This window comes from Panthera leo, chromosome C2 (assembly GCF_018350215.1).
Source record: "Panthera leo isolate Ple1 chromosome C2, P.leo_Ple1_pat1.1, whole genome shotgun sequence".
NCBI lineage: Eukaryota > Metazoa > Chordata > Mammalia > Carnivora > Felidae > Panthera > Panthera leo.
Window position 1 is genome coordinate 41,526,746 of NC_056687.1, and position 19,838 is coordinate 41,546,583.

The window sequence follows — 19,838 nt, forward strand, 5'->3', positions numbered from 1 at the left end:
TCATAGGGAAAAAGGACTAAGATTTATAAAACTAATAGTAAAGTTTTCATAACTATTCACAAGGGCATTGAATTTAGTAGTAAATTCCCTCATTGGACTTCGTGAATGTATCTTCAACTTTGAGTCAAAACTCCCCCGCCCATGGCTTGGGGACGATAGTGCTCTTGAAGCCATGTGTCTATAATCTCATGGATCCTCTAAGGACGAATTAAAAGTATATAATAGAGACAAGATGGTTATTTACCTCTTTCGGTTCCATTGTAAATTATCTATTTCCCTTGTAGTAGAAAACAGAAGTGAGGCTCATTAATCTTTGTTGAACTACTTTGCAGGACCTCCATCTGCACCAAGAAATGTTATCTCTAACATAAACGAGACCTCGGTCATCCTGGACTGGAGTTGGCCCCTGGACACAGGAGGCCGGAAAGATGTTACCTTCAACATCATATGTAAAAAATGTGGGTGGAATGTAAAACAGTGTGAGCCATGCAGCCCAAATGTCCGCTTCCTCCCTCGACAGTTCGGACTCACCAACACCACAGTGACAGTGACAGACCTCCTGGCACATACTAACTACACCTTTGAGATCGATGCCATTAACGGGGTGTCAGAGCTGAGCTCACCACCAAGACAATTCGCTGCAGTCAGCATCACAACCAACCAGGCTGGTGAGTACGTGCTCGATGCTTTCTGCTCCCGCCATCTCAGAGCCAAGTCATGATTTTGACAGAGTGTGCAAAAAAAGAGTGGGGAAGGCAAAGGTTTGAAAGAGTCCCAGAATGTTCTCTTCTGTCACGTTTAAGCAGTTATGCTACGTTCAATACCTCAATTTAATTCTTCAAGTAGGAATAAGTCATATTTATTAGATGATTTTAAGCTAGTTTAATCCCTTGTTTTTCAATTTGGAATATTTAAATAACCGCGGCTCTGCAGATGGTTCTTGTGGGGCTCCTTGAAACATTTTGATATTCCAAAGAACTTAACAGACATTGAACCTTAGTTTGCAGAAGGTTATATAGGATACCTAAAACTACAAAATATCTTTACCTTAGTTCTAATTATATCACATTTTTATATAGTTATTCTGTTGCTTTATGTTCCTCTGAAGCTCTAAGTATTACAGCTCAGATACAGATAATTCTGATTAATTAAAAATAAGAAAATACATCCATTTTAAATAAAATTTTATTTTTATTTATATCTATTTATATTTATTTATATCTATATTTATTTATATCTATCAAATATAGATATAATTTGTATTTAAAAATTCAAAGTAGGGAATTTGTGGAGAAGCATGGTGAAAAGAGGTCTTGGTAGAGAACAGTTGGAATCACTGACCTAAAAATGTTTGCAAATATAAATTACTTTTATATCTTCTATATTTCCTGCTGACAATCTTTTCCCAATTAAAACAAAACACTACATTGGCAGGTTGTAAACAAAGGCCCTTTAATATGGAATGGAAAAATGAAACAACAAGCAAACTTCTCACCTTTCTTTATCTTACATCCACAATATTTCTCTTTTCTTCACTGTTAGTAAATCTTGTTCTTTTAATCACCCCTTAAATCTTCTATGTGTTTTCTCATTCTCTGATAATTCTTACGATTTTTTTAGTATGGCTTTTTTTTTTTTCAACAGTGTAGTGTCCAGAATTACTGATGAGACTTTAGTTGTGATTCTCTGAAACACGTGGAAGGGTTACTCTACACAGTATACGCAAGGGACATATCAGTGATGCCCCTTTGAAATAAGGTGATCACAATGTTTCCATCATTGATAACTGTGATGAATGAGTAAGAGTTTTCTTTTGTAGCCAACAAAGGCTGTGCGAAGTTAAGCTGATAGGTGTTTATTGTACATAATTGTTGCTGTGCGGTATCATAATTAGGGATACTACATTCCAAGCAGTTCAAGACAGAAATATCATTGCATCCTTTATGCACAAATAAATAACGGAGCCAAAATGGGAGAAAAGGAAGAGACATGATACGCCCTGAGAATGCTTCAACAAGGACCGGTTTCTCTTGTCTGCTCCCAGGTGGGCTCACCCCTGAGCCAGAAGTCAGGGTTGAGAGGCGACTCTGCCTCTTAGCTGCATTTGGCTTAAACTGCCGAAGCCCCTCTGCTGTCTCCTGGGACTCGCCCTTCGCCCTGAGTGGAAGGTGTACTGGATGCCATAGGGAAAGGGAAAGAGAGAGGTCTGAATTCTCTCTTTAGCTGAAAGCGGTCTTAGAACAGCAGCCAAAAAAACCAGCTAAAAACACCACTTTTGTTTCTCTCATGTGGCTGGCTCAGAAAGATCCTTAAACTACCAAAGGCACACAGTTAAGAGATGTCACCCAGGGCTAATGTTCAGTAAGTATGCACCAGTATGACTTTGCTGGTTATACTAGTTCAGAGTAGTTCCAACTACTTCTGCAAGGGAGTTAGGCGGATACATCTGTATCGGCTCATTTCTCAGGTATCCTGGGTAGCCCCCAAAACCCAGTATCTTAGCTCCATAATCCTTGCCCGTAATCTAGCATCCGAAAGATAAATGCTGGCGTAAGAGGGGGGTCTTCAGAGCTTTGCACTGGAACACCTCCTTCTTGAGGGGTCCTTATCCCTGTTATGTCATTGACCGGTATTTTGTGTATAACCCCTGCCAGAGTCCACGTTCACCTGTCTCTTTCTGATTCCAAATCCCTCTTTTGGTCCTACTTTGCTTCTGGTCTCCTATATTGATGAAAGTCTTACACTTTTACATTGTCTCATGGTGATATATAAACTTTATCTGTGGAAAAGACAGGACTTTTAAGTGAAGTGTGCTGAATCATTTTTTAAATCTTGCTTACCGAATCTGTTTTTTCCCCCACTGGAAGCTAGGTCTCAGACCAAACAACATATGCTTTTGCTTTGCTTCAGTTAATGGTATTTAAACTTTGTAACTAATAATATTTAAAAATTCGTAACTTCAGTTTATGTAACTGTCTTCCATGAGAGAAAAAGATGAGTAATGTCATTGCTATATATTGCATGATTATAGCTTCTCATATTCAGTGAACACGGGAATTTTAAGAAATTATAATTATGTGGCAAATGGCTTTCCCCAATCCTATATTTCATGCTGATTTACTACCTTGTTTAAAATAGGAGCATCAATCTGGGTTATAATTATCTCCCAAGTCAAACAAAAACGTATAAAAACAAGCAAGAGCTCCTTCTTTCCTATGTTATCATTGGCCTCTGGCTTTCTGACAATGCATTTATCAGGAAACTAATAGTTCCAGATATACACACTGAATGAATCTAGGTAAGGGCAAACAAGAACAGGCCAAGACATTAAAAAATAAATGGGGTTGACGCTTCGGCCCTCCCAGTTACAAATCACAGGGTAAGACAGATTCAGCAGGGATGATATCAGTTACTCTCTCTAACCCCACTATCATTTAAAAAAATAATCACAAATTTGTCTACACGATGCACCACAGGCATTTGTATATTTATTTCAGGGCATCTGTATCGTTTTGTGTGCCTGGGGTGCTAGAGGGCTTTGTTCCATCTTCAAATCCCCACAGTAAGATATATAAGCAAGATTAGGAGCGATGCCATTTCTCCAGGGAGTGTTTCTTTGTTTTGCTTTATTTTTGTTCTTGTGAAGGTTAATGGACTGGTAGCCTTGAAAAATGAGCTCTCTACCTACTAAAAAGATATGGCTGTGACAGATATGATGCCATGGTGTTTAAATTCCTCCTAGTCTCTCTATCTTTGACAAGGATATAAAGGGAGAAGGTGAAACGTGTCCCTTTGAATTTCGTTTGTGAGATTGAGTTTGTTGATTTTTCTCTTGATTGCATTGTGAAAGCCGTGTGATGACCACGTGATAAGGCACCTTCTAAATTGTAGGGGATTATGTTGTAAGTTCGGATGTTAGTTCAATACTTTTGCAAGGTATGCCAGTGCGATCAAAATCATGGTCTCTCCATAAAGATTGTATCTATCTGTGAATCTATCAGTCAAACATATCCAGAAAGAACTGCAAATTGCAAAGCAAAAATCTGTAAAGTTATAACTTAGTGTAAATTGTTACTTCCTGTTTTTGTACTTGCATGAGTGTATTTACCTTTCACTTCTGGAAACAATCATTCCACTAGTGAAATATCAGTCTGCTTATTCTCAACCTCCATCATAGAATCTGCCCCCTTTTCACTATCCTATAGCATGTAATGATCCCAGACTAAAATAGGGAGCACTAATAGAGACCTTAGGGGCTTTCAGTTTTGAGGTCCACCCCACCCCCATTTTATAGCTGGAGAAACTGAGATCCCAGAGGTTTTTCTAACATTTCATCAAAGAGATCAAACTTTCATTTATGTCTCCCAACTCCAATGCCATTCCCAACTTCTATCCTCATATTCTTTCTGTCATCCTATGATTCATGCCATGTAGCTACAAAAATAAATGCTGCCTTGGAGACAGAGAGGGGCTTTGCTGGAACATTTACTCTAACTTATGCCATCCCTAGTAAACTTGGTTCTTGCCTTTCCGCCATCTATCACGGGGTTACTTAGGGGCGTTCTGCAAGAGATCTTCCTTATCATCTCTACTCTTCCACAGACCTAGCTTCATCCTTCATGCCCTCATTCTCCACAGATGATTTTCCCTCTGTGATATTGTGATTTATAATAAGAAATAATATATTTGGTTTTGGTTCCAGTTCAGGGTGCATGTCTCCTAAAACCCTTGGAATTTCCTAAGTGATAAGAGTAATAAAGGTCTATTTTGTAATTCATAACAACCCCCACTCAACCACACCTGTGTTTATGTTAATGAATCAACTTTTGGAAAACCCTAAGGATGGGGTTGGGTTGCTGGGGGAACCAAACCCCGTGATTAGAAAGTTGAAACTTTCAGCTCCCTTATCCCCCAGCCCCAAGCCCAGGAGTAGGGAGAGGAGGCTGGTGATGATTTAATCAATCTTGCCTACACAATGAAGTCTCCTTAAAAGCCCAAAGGATGGGGTTCAGAAAGCTTTGGAGTTAGTGAACACATAAAGGTGCTGGTATGTGACGTGCCTGAAGAGAGGGTGGGAGCTTTGTGCCTCTTCCCAGATACCTTGCCCTGTTCATCTCTTCCATCTGGCTGTTCTTGGGTTGTATCTTTTTTTTTTTTTAATTTTTTTTAATGTTTATTTATTTTTGAGAGACAGAGAGAGACAGCTTGAGCGGGAGAGGGCAGAGAGAGAGAGAGAGGGAGACCCAGAATCTGAAGCAGGGTCCAGGCTCTGAGCTGTCAACACAGAGCCCGATGAGGGGCTCGAACTCACCAGCCGCAAGATCATCACCTGAGCCGAAGTCAGACGCTCAACCAACTGAGCCACCCAGGCGCCCTCAGGTTGTATCTTTTTATAATAAGCTGGTCATCTAGTAAGCAAAATGTTTTCCTGAGTTCTATGAGCTACTGTAGCAAACTAATTGGACCCAAGAAGGAGGTAGTGGGAATCTCTGATTTCAGCTGGTGGGACAGCATTATAGATAACAACTTGAACTTGTGATTAGCAGCTAAAAAGAGGGCAGGGGGGCCTTGTGGGACTGGGCCCCTAACTCTGGGCTTCAATGCTAATTCCAGGTAGATAGTATCAGAACTGAATTCCTTGTAGGATACCCAGCTTATGGGTCAGAATTGCTTGGTGTGGGGAAATCCCCACACATTTGGTAACCAAAAGCGAAGTGTTCTGTGAGTTAAGTATTGAGATTAGAGGAGGCATATCAGAGTGTGTTTTTCCTCTTACACTGTCCTCACTTATCAAGACCTTCAAGGTTCAGAGGGAAAATGCTACTCTCTACCCACCCCCTCCACAGTTTCTTTAAATCTAATTCCTGCCTCCCCCTCTGTACTTGCTAACTCCCACTGATTCCTGAGTCTTAATAGAATGTGCTCTCAAGCAAATGTCCTCCCTTCTAGCATCTTCAACATTCCCTCTCCTGGCTTTTTTCCCTTGCCTTTTGTGTTGTATAGGTGTTCCTTCATCTTAGAGGAAGTTACAAATAATCAAATAACAGCAGCAGCAATAACAACACACACAAAAGTGTGTGTGTGCATTATAAATGGTTTGACTCATCAAGGTTTCATCCTATTTTTTTCCTGATTTTCAATCTAAGATTCGATTTTTTTTCACAGAGTAATCCATGCCTCTCCTTTTGTTCTTCATTCATGGTTTGATATCTGCCCTCATTCGATAGCAAGTCACTTCCTGGAAATCAGGAATAATTTCCTCTTTGTGTCTCTATGTTAAATTGTTAGGAAGAATATAAACTTCACAAGACCATAGACCTTGTCTCATGTTCACATTTATATTTTTTTGGACATAGAACAAAGACAACAAGGTCTTCTAACACCTTGTAATCACTCAAGTGTCTACTGAATGAATAAGTGATTTTTAATGGAAATTTCCATAACTCAAAAATTAAAACACATTCTCTCTCAAATAGCTTTCTTTCCTTATTTTTTCCCCTCTCTACTAAGACAACCATCATTTCCCCAGTTTTCCAGATTCTAATCTAACATTTAGAAACATCTTTGCTTCATTTTCTACATTTAAGAAGTTGTCACGTACTCTTGATTTTTCCTTTCAATTGTTTTGAATCCTCATGCCTTTTTCTCTATACTCAGTGTTAATTTTTTACATTCCTGGTTATAACATTTATAAATAAGTGATGTGATTAACTTTAATAGTCATCTTTTAATTATGTTGAGATTCTAAGATAAAAAAGAGTAGGAAGTAAAATCCACTGAGATGTATATAAAAAGTGTTAATGGATCAACAAATACATTTGAGTGTCTCTTTTATGTGCATGTCATATATGCCCGAGCCATGCAGGAATTTACCATCTAAGTATAGAATTAAAAACAATACATATGAAATAAATAAATTTACTTAAGACACTAAACAATGAAATGAGTTAAGATGTCACAGTTAAGGATTTTAGGGAAACCTTTGGAGAAGAGTCAGATGTATAATAGATACAAATAGATACAAATAGATGAAAAATAGAAATAAACCAGATAGATATAAAGAAAAAGAAATACGTATAGCGTAGTATTGGAGCTGAGCTCCCTGAGGAACAACAAGGCTAGGTTGAGAGGAGGAAATTGATCTTGTTCAGGCATAACAAGAAATCAGGTTGGATAGTAAAGGAAAGCCAACCAACCTGAGTGTTAGATAATAGGATGTTGGAGAAAGATACCCATTTTGAGTGGCAGAGTAACTTCACTAGATTTGTGTTTTAAGAGGTAATATTGAAAAGGATGGTGGGGTGGGTGGCACCTGGGTGGCTCAGTCAGTTAAGCATCAGACTCTTGATTTCCGCTCAGGTCATAATCCTACCGTTCATGAGTTCAAGCCTCGCATTGGGCTCCATGTTGACAGCACAGAGCCTGCTTAGGTTCTCTCCCCCCTCACCCTCTCAAAATAAATGACCAAGCTTAAAAAAAAAGAGCAGGGAATAAGTTAATAAAGCAATTCTTAGGGGCACCTGGGTGACTCAGTCGGTTGAGCATCCAACTTCAGCTCAGGTCATGGTCTCACAGTTCAGAGTTGGAGCCCCACATCAAACTGTGCTAACAAACAGCTTAGAGCCTGGAGGCTGCTTCAGATTCTGTGTCTCCCTCTCTCTCCTCCTCCCCTGCTCACACTCTGTCTCTCTCTGTCTCTAAAAAATAAATAAATGTTAGGGGTGCCTGAGTGGCTCATTTGGTTAAGTGTCCAACTTCTGCTCCAGTCATGATCTCACGGTTTGTGAGTTTGAGCCCTGTGTCAGGCTCTGTGCTGACAGCTCAGAGCCTGGAACCTACTTTGGATTCTGTCTCTCTCTCTCTCTCTGTTCCTCCCCCACTCACTCTCTGTTTCTCTCTCTCAAAAATAAATAAGCATTAAAAAAAGTTTAAAAAAAATAAAATAAATGTTAAAACAATTTTTTAAATAAATAAAATTTTTAGCATATGAATGACTTAATTATAACAAAAGAGTAAAATAAGTAGCATCATTGGATTTATATGAGTATTAATATTATCTGCAATTATTATTTTCAAGTCTAACATGGCATTTTTAAACTTTTGAGCCATAAATTTACCCCCCCCAAAATAAGATTTAGGGGTTTTGGCCTCTTTCTACTTGGATTCCTGATTCCCAGATTGTTGGCATTGAAGTATCATCAGTCCCAGAATAATTGGACTAAGTAACTTTAGTTTGACACTTAGGTAAATGCCGTCATGTTTCTCTCAATTTGTGTCTGTTGAAAGAGGTGCCCCTCCATTCTCTGGATATTGCTCTAGTTATCTCCTTTTCAGTATCTCCTCAATCTTGATTTTTTTTTTATACAGGCATGCACATTCTAAATATTTTTTTCTAGTTCCATTTAAACTTCTTTTTTCCTATGAACATTATCCCAACCCAGTACTTTACCTACAGTGAACAGCAGATTCCCTCCTCTTTCAGTTTACCCTGCTAAAATTCTGCATGTATGTGTACAGTTTCTATCATAAGATATGATTTGTTCATGTGTATGAAAATATTACAGATGTCACAAAATAGTATTGTAGTATACATTATGTGTGTACACTTTTATCCAGATTCCTTAAAAATTAACATTTTGCCATGTTTCTTTTATCGTTCTCTCCCCCATCTCCTTTTCTGTATAGATATTACTTATTTCTATTATTTCTCTGTATTTCTATTATTTATTTCTATTTATTTCTTCTCTTTTTTTTTAATTTTTTAATGTTTATTTATTTTGAGAGAAAGAGAGAGAGAGTTATACATGAGTGAGGGACAGAGAGAGAGGGAGACACAGAATCCGAAGCAGGCTTGACGCTCTGAGCTGTCAGCACAGAGCCTGACATGGGGCTCGAACCCACGAGCCACAGGGTCATAACCTGAGCCGAAGTCGGATGCTCAATCGACTGAGCCACCCAGGTGCCCCTACTTCTGAACTTCTTGGAAGTGAATTGCATAGGATGTGCCCCTTTGCTCCTACCTACTTTAGTGTATGATTTCCTAAAAACACTGCATCTTCTTACATAACCTCAACACATTTTTCAAAATGAAGACATTCACATTACTACCTACTATTATCTCAGATACTAGTCAACTTTTGTCAATTGTCGCACTAAAACCCCTATAGCAAAAACAAACTGATGTTCTTTTTAAGTTTCTACTTATAAAATAGCTCGTATTTATAATAATGAATAAATTAATATTTTTCTGTGAATTAAGTCTGATAAAAAAATACAAAGGGAGGGGAAGCCAATCCCCATCTGTAGGACTTTCTAGGTGTTTGATATTAGTCTGGCAGTTTCACAGTTGCCGTCCCATTAAAAAAAAATGACAACTAAATAACATTATTGAAAAAAAAAAGAACTTACTTTTATATAGATGTCCCATTGAAGGACCACTCATTTCTGCAGGGAAGGATGACACTTTAGAGACTATCCAATGTAATGAAAAGATTTCTGTCCTCAGCCTGGGACAGAATCACTTCTGTCATCCACTTACTCTGGTGATCACAGACAAATTCCTTCATTTCTTCTGGTCAAAAATCGCTGTCCATCATATGAAGGGGTTGGCCTAGAAATCCAAGTATAATCTGTCTTGTTTTACTTCTCTTTTGCAATGCTTGTACCACAATTCAGAACTTCATTACTAGTATAATATTAATAAATCATTAAATGTACCTTTAAGTATACACTATCAACTCATGTCCTATAAAGGATTTTAGAAGCTTTATGGCCAATGGTTTAGTGGCCTGCTATTTCACAGAATGAAGTAATGATGTCCATTAGTAGAAATAGATATCTTTAATATAGCTTAAATAAAAAATACATCCTTTTTAAAATTTTTTTTTAAATTTTAACGTTTATTTATTTTTGAGAGAAAGTGAGACAAGAGTGGGAGTGGGAGAGGGGCAGAGAGAGAGGGAGACACAGAATCCAAAGCAGGCTCCAGGCTCTGAGCCATCAGCACAGAACCAGATTCGGGGCTTGAACTCACGAACCGTGAGATCAGAACCTGAGCCGAAGTCAGACGCTTAATAGACTGAGCCACCCAGGTGCCCTCAAAATACATCCTTTTGAAAAATGAATTGTAGGGATGCCTGGGTGGCTCAGTCAATTGAGCATCCAACTTCAGCTCAGGTCATGATCTCATCGTTTATGGGTTCGAGCTCCGCGTTGTACTCTGTGCTGACAGATCAGAGCCTGAAGCCTGCTTCAGATTCTGTGTCTTCTTTTCTCTCTGCTGGCTCGCTCTCTCTCTCTCTCTCTCTCTCTCAAAAATAAATAAATGTTTAAAAATTTTTTTTTTCAATGAATCCTAGATTGATCAGTCCTTTGCCTAAGTTTAGCATTTTACTCTAACTTTTTACATTGATAAAACAGGAATTTCTAAATCTTCTATATTCCTGATTTTGAAATACATTTACTCTATACACCTTGTTGTTCTATTTGAATCTAAAAACAGCATATATGGATATGATAGTAGAACACCTCATGTCAAAGATAGCTGGTCAGGCTTTAGCATATCTGAAGAAATGAATGTTTCAGTGTAAAGGTAGAAAAGTACAGAGCTGCACCTGCTATTAAAATATGGACACATATTGCTGCAGTCTCTGAAGAGATGTATGCTGTTGTGTAATTACGTACCATCGAAGTAAACTAGGTACCAGAAGAGTCTACATTAGTTCTTGCAGAACATGGAAGAAGATGTTTTGTAGCATCGGTGTCATGAATTGGAATCATAAAACATATTGAAAATCAGCCACAAAAAGAGTGGGGATACAATTCTAGGAATGCACTATGATGAGTCCTCCCTTTCTTATTTCACCTGTATGATTAATAAACCCTGAGAATGGAAATCTTAACCTTTTATTCCTCTCAACAAACAAGTGAGGTCTGAGTCAGGCTCAGAGATTATGAGTGAATATATACATTATAATTTTCCTGGTGCATTTTGCCTGTGTGGCAATTTAGCTTCTTTCTTTCTGATTTGAAATGGAGGCAGATACCTGTGCATCTGGGACTATCACTCTGCAGTGATGTGTCATACTGTGCCTGAAGCATTCCACATCGTTTAACACATTAATGATGCCTTTCAGCCATCACATCCTGGTACAGAGGCAGATTACATATCTGCAGCATGAGCAATAAACTGAACAAAAGCATCACCATACATTGTTATTTAGAACTTTGATGTGAGCTTAAAGCCACAACTGTGTGGAGAAACTGTGGATGAAGACAGTCTGGGAGCTTCCAGGATCTAAATTAAATATCGTCCCATCTTCATTTCTGATCCTTAACACGACTACAATTAATAGAGCAGACAAGTGCCTGGAAGATTATAGTTACTTTTTTCTTGCTGGCGTCTCCCAAAGGGTGTTCTCAAGAACAGGGATATCATCAAGCAGCTGGAGGAGGAAATATAGTGTTAACTAAAGCATGTGAATTCTAAGAAAGAAATAGCCATTTAATGCTAACTTGTGCCATCTTCACTGCATCTTTTAAGAGCAAAAACAAAAACAAAAAAAATGCCTATTCAACAGAAATCTTTATTATTATTTTGCCCAAACAAAGTAAGAATATGTTTCGTCTCAAACCACAGTATACACAATAATTTAATTTTTAAACATGCTCTGCCCTTTAAGGGTTAAATTAGATATAGAAGGCCCTTAGGGAATAATTGCAGTATGTGTAAAATCATTGAGAAATTGAATAGATACACATATCTAAGAGGAAAAGATGCTTTGTTCTCTGAAGCAAAAATTTTACAAACACTGCCCAGACTCTTTCATAATATACCTTTTTTCCATAATAAACCTTTAATTATATTTCAGTATCTATAAAAATATTTCTCAGTGTGAATTACTGACATGGTCCATACTCTTGACTTTATAATCCTAATATAGCACCATCATCCAAACCGAAAAAAAGGCACCCCTTGCTAAAGGGACCTTACTGCCATCTGACATAAAATTGTCAGGATAAATATCCAAATTAAAAGGACTATGGGGGCACCTGGGTGGCTCAGTTGGTTGGGTGTCCGACTTAGGCTCATGTCATGATCTCACAGCTCTCGAGTTCGAGCCCCGCGTGGGGCTCTGTGCTGACAGCTTAGAGCCTGGAGCCTGCTTTGGATCTGTGTCTCACTCTCTCTCTGTCCCTCCCCCCTCTGTCTCTCTTTCTCTGTCAAAAGTAAAATAAACATTAAAAAAAAAAAAAAAGAACTATGAACTATGGCATCCCATGTGCTGGGGCCTTGAATTCTATAACATTCATAGTGGGAAAAAGAATGCCAAGGCCAAAACATGAGAAGCTCAATTTTCTACCTTGTTTCATGAGTAATTGCTGATCTAAATCCTCTTACTGTGATTAACACTGCACTATAGTCTATTACATAATTATCTCATTTATCTATAACTCTAAGTTATTAAATGTCTTCTTTGTGCTTACATAGTTCCACAGTTCCTGCCCTTAACTGTTAGGATATTCTTTTTTCTATCGCTTTGCCCAAAATATAAGTAATACTGAAGAAACTGTATAAAGACTATTATATTATTATAAAATCTTGACTGATGGGCTTGCATACATATAATATGACTTTTTTCTTTTGAAATAAAAATTTCATATGATGAGCAATACTGATAAGAACTAAAAATCTGAATTGCCTTATTAGAAAGCTATTTATCCAAATCTCTCTTGTTAAAACCAAACAATAAAAAAACCCTACATTTCTAAAGTAGCTTTGAAATATTATACTTACTATTAACCGATGCCAATTTAAACACCTTTATTTAGGGCACCTGGCTGGCTCCGTCGGTCAAGCATCCAATTCTTGGTTTCAGCTCAGGTCATGATCTCACAGTTCATGAGCTCAAGTTCCATGTTGAGCTCTGTGCTGAGCCTACTTAGGATTCTCTCTCTCCCTCTCTCTCTCTTCCCCTCCCCTGCTTGTGCTCTCTCTCTCTTTCTCTTTCTCAAAATGAAGAAATAAACTTTAAAAGCAAGATTAAAAAAAACATCTTGACAATTTGTTATCCTTACTGGTACTTATTTTTATTTCATTACAAAAAAATAATTATAACAAATCAAGAGAAAGATGATCTGTCTCTGGTCACAATTTTGTCGAGGAACTAGATCTAAACATTTAAACATGAGGTTAAGCTCCGAAATACTCTAGTTTGATTGGTTTAGGTCCCGGTTCTTTCAAAATTATAATTCATATGTGTGCTGTGTAACAACTCTCAATATAATTAGCCATTCTTGCTTCATTCATCTCTCTCTCTCTCTCTCTCTCTCTCTCTCTCTCTCTCTCTCTCTCTCACACACACACACACACACACACACACACACATATAAATATTGGCTTTGAGTCAACACTGAGGTGTGCCCATGAGAAGATCTAATGGAAATATCAAAAAGGCATTTGGGTATATTTGTCTATTCTGCTGAGACTTCGGTTAGGATAAAGGGATAGATAATAATAATAAAATGAGAGTCAAGCAAAGGGTGTCTGTAAATATTAAAGAAAAGAAATGGACAGAGATACAAGAATTATTTTAATTCCATATAGTTAATATTCAGTGTTACATTAGTTTCGGGTGTACAATATAGTGATTCAACACTTCAATACATCACCAGGTGCTCATCACAAGTGCTCTCATTAATCCCCCATCACCTATTTAACCCATCCCCATCCACCACCCTTTCGGCAACCATTGACTTATGCTCTATAATTAAGAGTCTGTTTCTTGTTTGTTTGTTTTTTTCTCTCTTTTTCCCTTTGCTCATTTCTTTTGTTTTCTAAATTCCACATGAGTGACATCATATGCTATTTGTCTTTCTCTGACTTACTTCACGTAGCATAATACTGTCTAGCTCTATCCATTTCCTTGCAAATGGCAAGATTTCATTATTTTCTATGGTTGAGTAATATTCCATTGCATATGATGAATGGATTCTCTATCCATTCATCAGTCAGTGGACACTTGGACTGCTTCCATAGTTTGGCTATTATAGATAATGCTACAATAAACATAGGGGTGCATATATCCCTTTGAATTGGTGTTTTTCTGTTCTTTGGGTAAATACCCAGTAGTGCAATTACTGGACCATAAGGTAGTTCTATTTTTAACTTTTTGAGGTGTCTTCATACTGTTTTTCAGAGTGACTGCACCACTGTGCATTCCCACCAACAGTGCAAGAGGCTTTCTTTTTTTTCCACATCCTTGCCAACACCTGTTTTTTCTGGTGTTTTTGATTTTAACCATTCTGACAGTTGTGAGGTGATATCACATTGTAGTTTTGATTTGCATTTCCCTGATGGTAAGGGATGATGAGCATCTTTTCATGTGTTTATTGACCATCTGGATGTCTTCTTTGGAGAAATGTCTGTTCGTGTTCTGCCCATTTTTTAATTGGATTATTTGGTTTTTGGGTGTTGAGTTTTATAATTTCTATATATATTTTGGATACTAACCCTTTATCAGATATGTCATTGGCAAAAATATCTTCTCCCATTCGGTAGGTTCCCTTTTAGTTTCCTTCTGCTGTGCAGAAGCTTTCTATTTTAATATAGTCCCAATAGTTTATTTTTGCTTTTGTTTCCCTTGCCTTAGGAGACATAAGTAGAAAAAAATGTTGCTGTGACCAGTCAGAGAGATTACTGCCTGTGCTCTCTTCTAAGATTTTTATGGTTTCAGGTCTCACATTTAGGTCTTTAATCCATTTAGAATTTATTTTTGTGTATGATGTAAGAAAGAAGTCTGGTTCCATTCTTTTGCATGTTACTGTCCAGTTTTCACAACACCATTTGTCGAAGAGGCTTTTTCTCGTTGAATATTCTCATTTCTCATTGAATACTCTTTCTCGCTTTGTCGAAGGTTAATTGACCATATAGGTGTGGATTTATTTCTGGGTTTTCCATTCTGTTCTATTGATCTGTGTGTCTATTTTTATGCCAGTACCATACTATTTTGGTCACTATGGCTTTGTAATATAACTTAAAGACCAGAATTGTGATGCCTCCAACTTCACTTTTCTTTTTCAAGATCGCTTTGGCTAAGGGTCTTTTGTGGTTCCCTACAAATTTTAGGATTGTTTGCTCTAGTTCTGTGAAAAATGCTGTTGATATTTTGATAGGGATTTCATTAAATGTGTAGATTGCTTTGGGTAGTATAGACATTTTAACAATATTTGTTCTTCCAATCCATGAGCATGGAATGTCTTTGCATTTCTTTGCATCATCTTGTTTTATAGTTTTATAGTTTTATAAAACTATAACTTTATAGTTTTCATGGTACAGGTCTTTCCCTTCTTTGGTTAGGTTCATTCCTAGGTATCTTATTATTTTTGGTGGAATTGTAAATGGGACTATGATCTTAATTTCTCTTTCTGCTGCTTCATGACTGGTGCATAATAATGCAAAAGATTTCTGTACACTAATTTTGTATTCTGCCAATTTACTAAACTCATTAGCAGTTCTAGCAATTTTTTTAAGTGCTTATTTATTTTTTGAGAGAGAGAGACAGAGCATGAGCAGGGGAGGGACAGAGAGAGACAGGGAGACCCAGAATCTGAAGCAGTCTTCAGGCTCTGAGTTGTTAGCACAGAGCCCAATTCAGGGTTCAAACCCACGAGCCACGAGATCATGACCTGAGATGAAGTCAAATGCTCAACCCCCAGAGCCACTCAGGCACCCAAGTTCCAACAGATTTTGATGGAGTCTTTTGGGTTTTCTGTATATAATATCATGTTATATGCTTTTACTTCTTCCTTACTGATTTGGACACCTTTTATTTTCTTTTGTTGTCTGATTTCTGTGGCTCAGACTTCCAGTACTATGTTGAATAAAAGTGGTGAGAGTGAACATCTTTATCTTATTCCTGACCTTCGGGAAAAAGCTCTCAGTTTTTCCCCATTAAGAATGATGTTAGCTGTGAGATTTTCATATATAGCCTTATTATGTGGAGGTATATTCCCCTTAAACATACTTTGTTGAGGGATTTTATCATGAAAGAATGTTGTACCTTGTCTAATGCTTTTTCTGCATTTATTGAAATGATCATATGGTTCTTATCCTTTCCCTTATTGATGTGATGTATCATGTTGCTTGATTTGCGAATATGGAACCATCTTTGCAACCCAGGAGTAAATCCCATTTTCTCATGGTGAATTATCTTTTCAATGTATTGTTGGATTTGTTTTGCTAATGTATTGCTGAGGATTTCTGCATGTGTGTTTTTCAGAGATACCGGCCTGTTCTCTTTTTTTGTTGTGTCTTTATCTGGATTTGGTATCAGGGTAATGCTGGCCTCATAGAATGAATTTGGAAGTTTTCCTTGGAATACTTTGAGAATAGGTATTAACTCTTCTTCAAATGTTTGTTAGAATTCACCTGTGAAGCCATCTGGCCCTGGGCTTTAGTTTGTTGAGAGTTTTTTGATTACTGAGTCAATGTATTTGTTGGTAATCAGTCTATTTAAATTTTGTATTTCTTCTTGTTTCAGTTTTGGTAGTTTATATGATTCTAGGAATTTATCTATTTCTTCTAGGTTGTCCAATTTGTTGGCATATAGTTTTTCATAATAGTCTCTTATAATTGCTTATATTTCTGTGGTGTTGGTTGTTGTTTCTCCCCTCTCATTTGTGATTTCATTTGAGTCCTTTTACTGACAAAAGAATATTTTAACAATAATTCTGTATAAACTTGCAACCAAGGACAATGTTGTGATGCAAAACAAACATTTTATAATTAATTAGCATACCATAAGTAAGACTGAGATGGACAAATTCCATATGATCTCACTGGTATGTGGAATGTGAAAAGCAGATCAATAAACAAATAAACAAAAAGCAAAATCAGAAGCATAAATACAGAAAACAAACAATGGTTTCCAGAGGGAAGAGTGTGGGAGGATGAACAAAATAGTTGAGGGGAAATGGTCAATTCAGCTTCCCAGTTATGGAATGAATAAGTCATGGAGTAAAAGGCACAGCATAAGGAATATGGTCAATGATATTTGAATAGCACTGTATGGTGGCAGAAGGTAGCTATATTTGTGGTGAGCATAGTATAACATACAGAGAAGTTGAATCACTATGTTGTACCCCTGAAACTACTGTAACATTGGGTCACCCATACTTAAAAAAGGAAAAAAAAAGGCCATAGGGAGGCTTGAGAAACTGTCTTTCAGGAATAAAATTTGAAGGCAGGGGCACCCGATGGCTCAGTCAGTTAAGCATTTGACTGTTGATTTTGGCTCAGGTCATGGTCTTACATTCATGGGATCAAGCCCCGCATCGGGTTCCACACTGACAGCGTGGAGCCTGCTTGGAATCCTCTCTCTCCTGCTCTCTTCTTATCCCTCCCCTGCTCATACTCTCTTTCTCTTTCTCAAAACAAATAAATAAATAAACTTAAAAAAAAAGAATAAAATCTGAAGGCAGTTCTCCATGGTTCATCAATACCAGCTAGCAAGAAAAACGAAGTATACATCAGGAGCTTTGACCTTGAGAAGTTATGTGACTTCTACAACCTTTGTAGCTTCTCCAGATCTATTACTTATTAATCTGCTTTCCTGGTAGTAATGGCAAATCCATTAAAGGGAAAAAAAGTAAATTACTTAGGAAATGCTCATCTTTTACTTATAATCATTAGAATATTAGCTGTTTCCTTAAGGGACATTTCAGTAAGTTTATTATATTTCCAAGAGAAAATTTTAAATGCCAAAAAATTGTGCTCACTATAGATATTAAAGAAAAGTGTTTCAGCACATTTTCTTTTATGTGCTTGTTTCATCTTGTCATTTGAATTTAGATTTTGAGCAGTGTTTATCCATCTTTTTCCATCTATGGAGGATAATTGTGTGTATAAGGAATGCATATTATGGTTATTCATGCAAATTTCCAACATGCCAGGGAAAGAGATTCTCTATTTCTGTGTCATTTAGTAAGGCTTACTTTTTTCCCTCTATTTAAATTGCTTTCAAAAAGGTCTTTCATAGTTGACATCTGAAATACATTGCCTCATATACCATTAACTCCCAGTAAAAAACTAAATTTTAGAACATAACATAGTTCTTTGTTGATATGAATTGATATGGTAAAAGAACTTGATTTAGTTTGAAATTTTTATTTCTGAATAGTTTAAAAAATGAATCTCATCAGTATTCCTTGAGATATACTTCCATTCTAAGATATTTTCATAAATTCTTATTATTGCAGATAGAAGATAGATGTCCTTATTAAAGTTCCGATATGAAAAAGCTAGATTAAAAGCTAGGTTTACAACTTACTATTTATATGTGTATGTATGTGTGTTTATATACATATCTCAAGAAGAATATGAAGTTCAGAAAGAGTGCAATTATAAAAAGTTTATAAAGTCTAATGGATTTGAAAAGAGAAAGGCTCTTTTCTACTACATTACTTGAACTTGGATAGTTTTGTTCTTAACTCTCCTATCTATTAAATAAGGATTATCTCTACATTGAGATGTGGTAAAGATGAGAACCAATGGCTGTAATACTATGTATAGTGCTTGCTACTTATAAGTGACCAATACATGGTAGTTAATATCTTGAATGAATTTCTGGAGCATGAGTAACAAATGCACTCTTGAAGATCAAAATAACTTTTAACTCCTGGTTTTCTTTGCCAGTAAATAACATGCTTGATTAATTGCTTTTTTCTATCACCTAACCAATGACTGAGCACTTAGTATGAGCCAGGTACTATGCTGGGTGCACTGTGGATAAAATGATGATTAAGATGTGGCTACTATTTTCAAGGAGCTCTCAGTTTAGTAGGAGATCTTAAAGGTTTTAAGAAACCAGCATGAAATTGATTGCTTTGGCCAAGAAAATTCAGGCAAGGCCAGCTGCCAGGAGACTTCAACAAGCATCAGCAGCCCAGTGAAGCAACCCAATGAAACAGATTTATCTCTTGCACTCACAGATAATGCCGAACGATGTATATCCCTTCATCTTTTCTTTATTATTATTAAAGGAGATACTTTAAAAACTTCCCTTTTATGATGTGTTTTGTGATGTAATGCTAAAAACAACATACTATCCCAAAGATTTTCACAAAAAGGAAAATTATGTACAAATTAAATAATAGTTACCTGTGAAATTTAATGGTACCCCAGTTGAATGTGTCTGGGTTGTATGAAGCACTTAGTCAAAACATGTGAACTTATAAGTGGGATGAGACCAGATATTTAGATCTATCTGGTGAAACTCTCCACATCAGTATTGCTTTGTTTATCGGTCTGTCTGTTCACTCTTCTACTGATCAGCCAAACTTTCTATTATTAATATGGAATGAAGCATTCTATTTTGTTAAATATACAAATTTTTAAAGAGTTGCCACATAAAGTAGATGAAACTAGAATGTACTAAAATCATTGATAGTAATTATTACGGAAGACACTCTTTATCTCAGCAATTAAGAAAATGCCCAATTTTAGAAATGTTAATAATATTATAGACATGAATTGTAATTTTTCCAAAGATACACAGCCATAATTTAGCACTGATGACATAATAACATGCCAGGTTTTCTACTGTGTCTTCTAATATTTATTATGATGTCTATGTTTACAAATATTGCCTATTTGCGAAAGTTAAAAGATATTTCCCACTCTCTCTATTACAAGTAAAAACCTATTGAAATGGGTTTCAAAAAGAGAAATCTATCAAAGGAATTAGATAAAAGAGGTACCCATCATTCTTTATCCAGGTCAACCTGCATATACACTTTGTTGGGAGATAAGAGTTTGTCTTCTTGGGAAGTGCTTAAAA

The 19,838-nt window shown here is 36.8% G+C and overlaps 1 protein-coding gene across 3 annotated transcripts in view; it reads left to right on the forward strand.

Moving 5' to 3' along the window:
* Positions 1–19,838, forward strand: part of EPHA3 (EPH receptor A3) — a 346,338-nt gene that overhangs the window by 216,895 nt on the left and 109,605 nt on the right. For all 3 annotated transcript variants that reach the window (XM_042903060.1, XM_042903058.1, XM_042903059.1), the window contains one exon: positions 333–668. In XM_042903060.1, the coding sequence (XP_042758994.1) occupies positions 333–668 (336 nt within the window). The remainder of the gene's footprint in view (positions 1–332; positions 669–19,838) is intronic.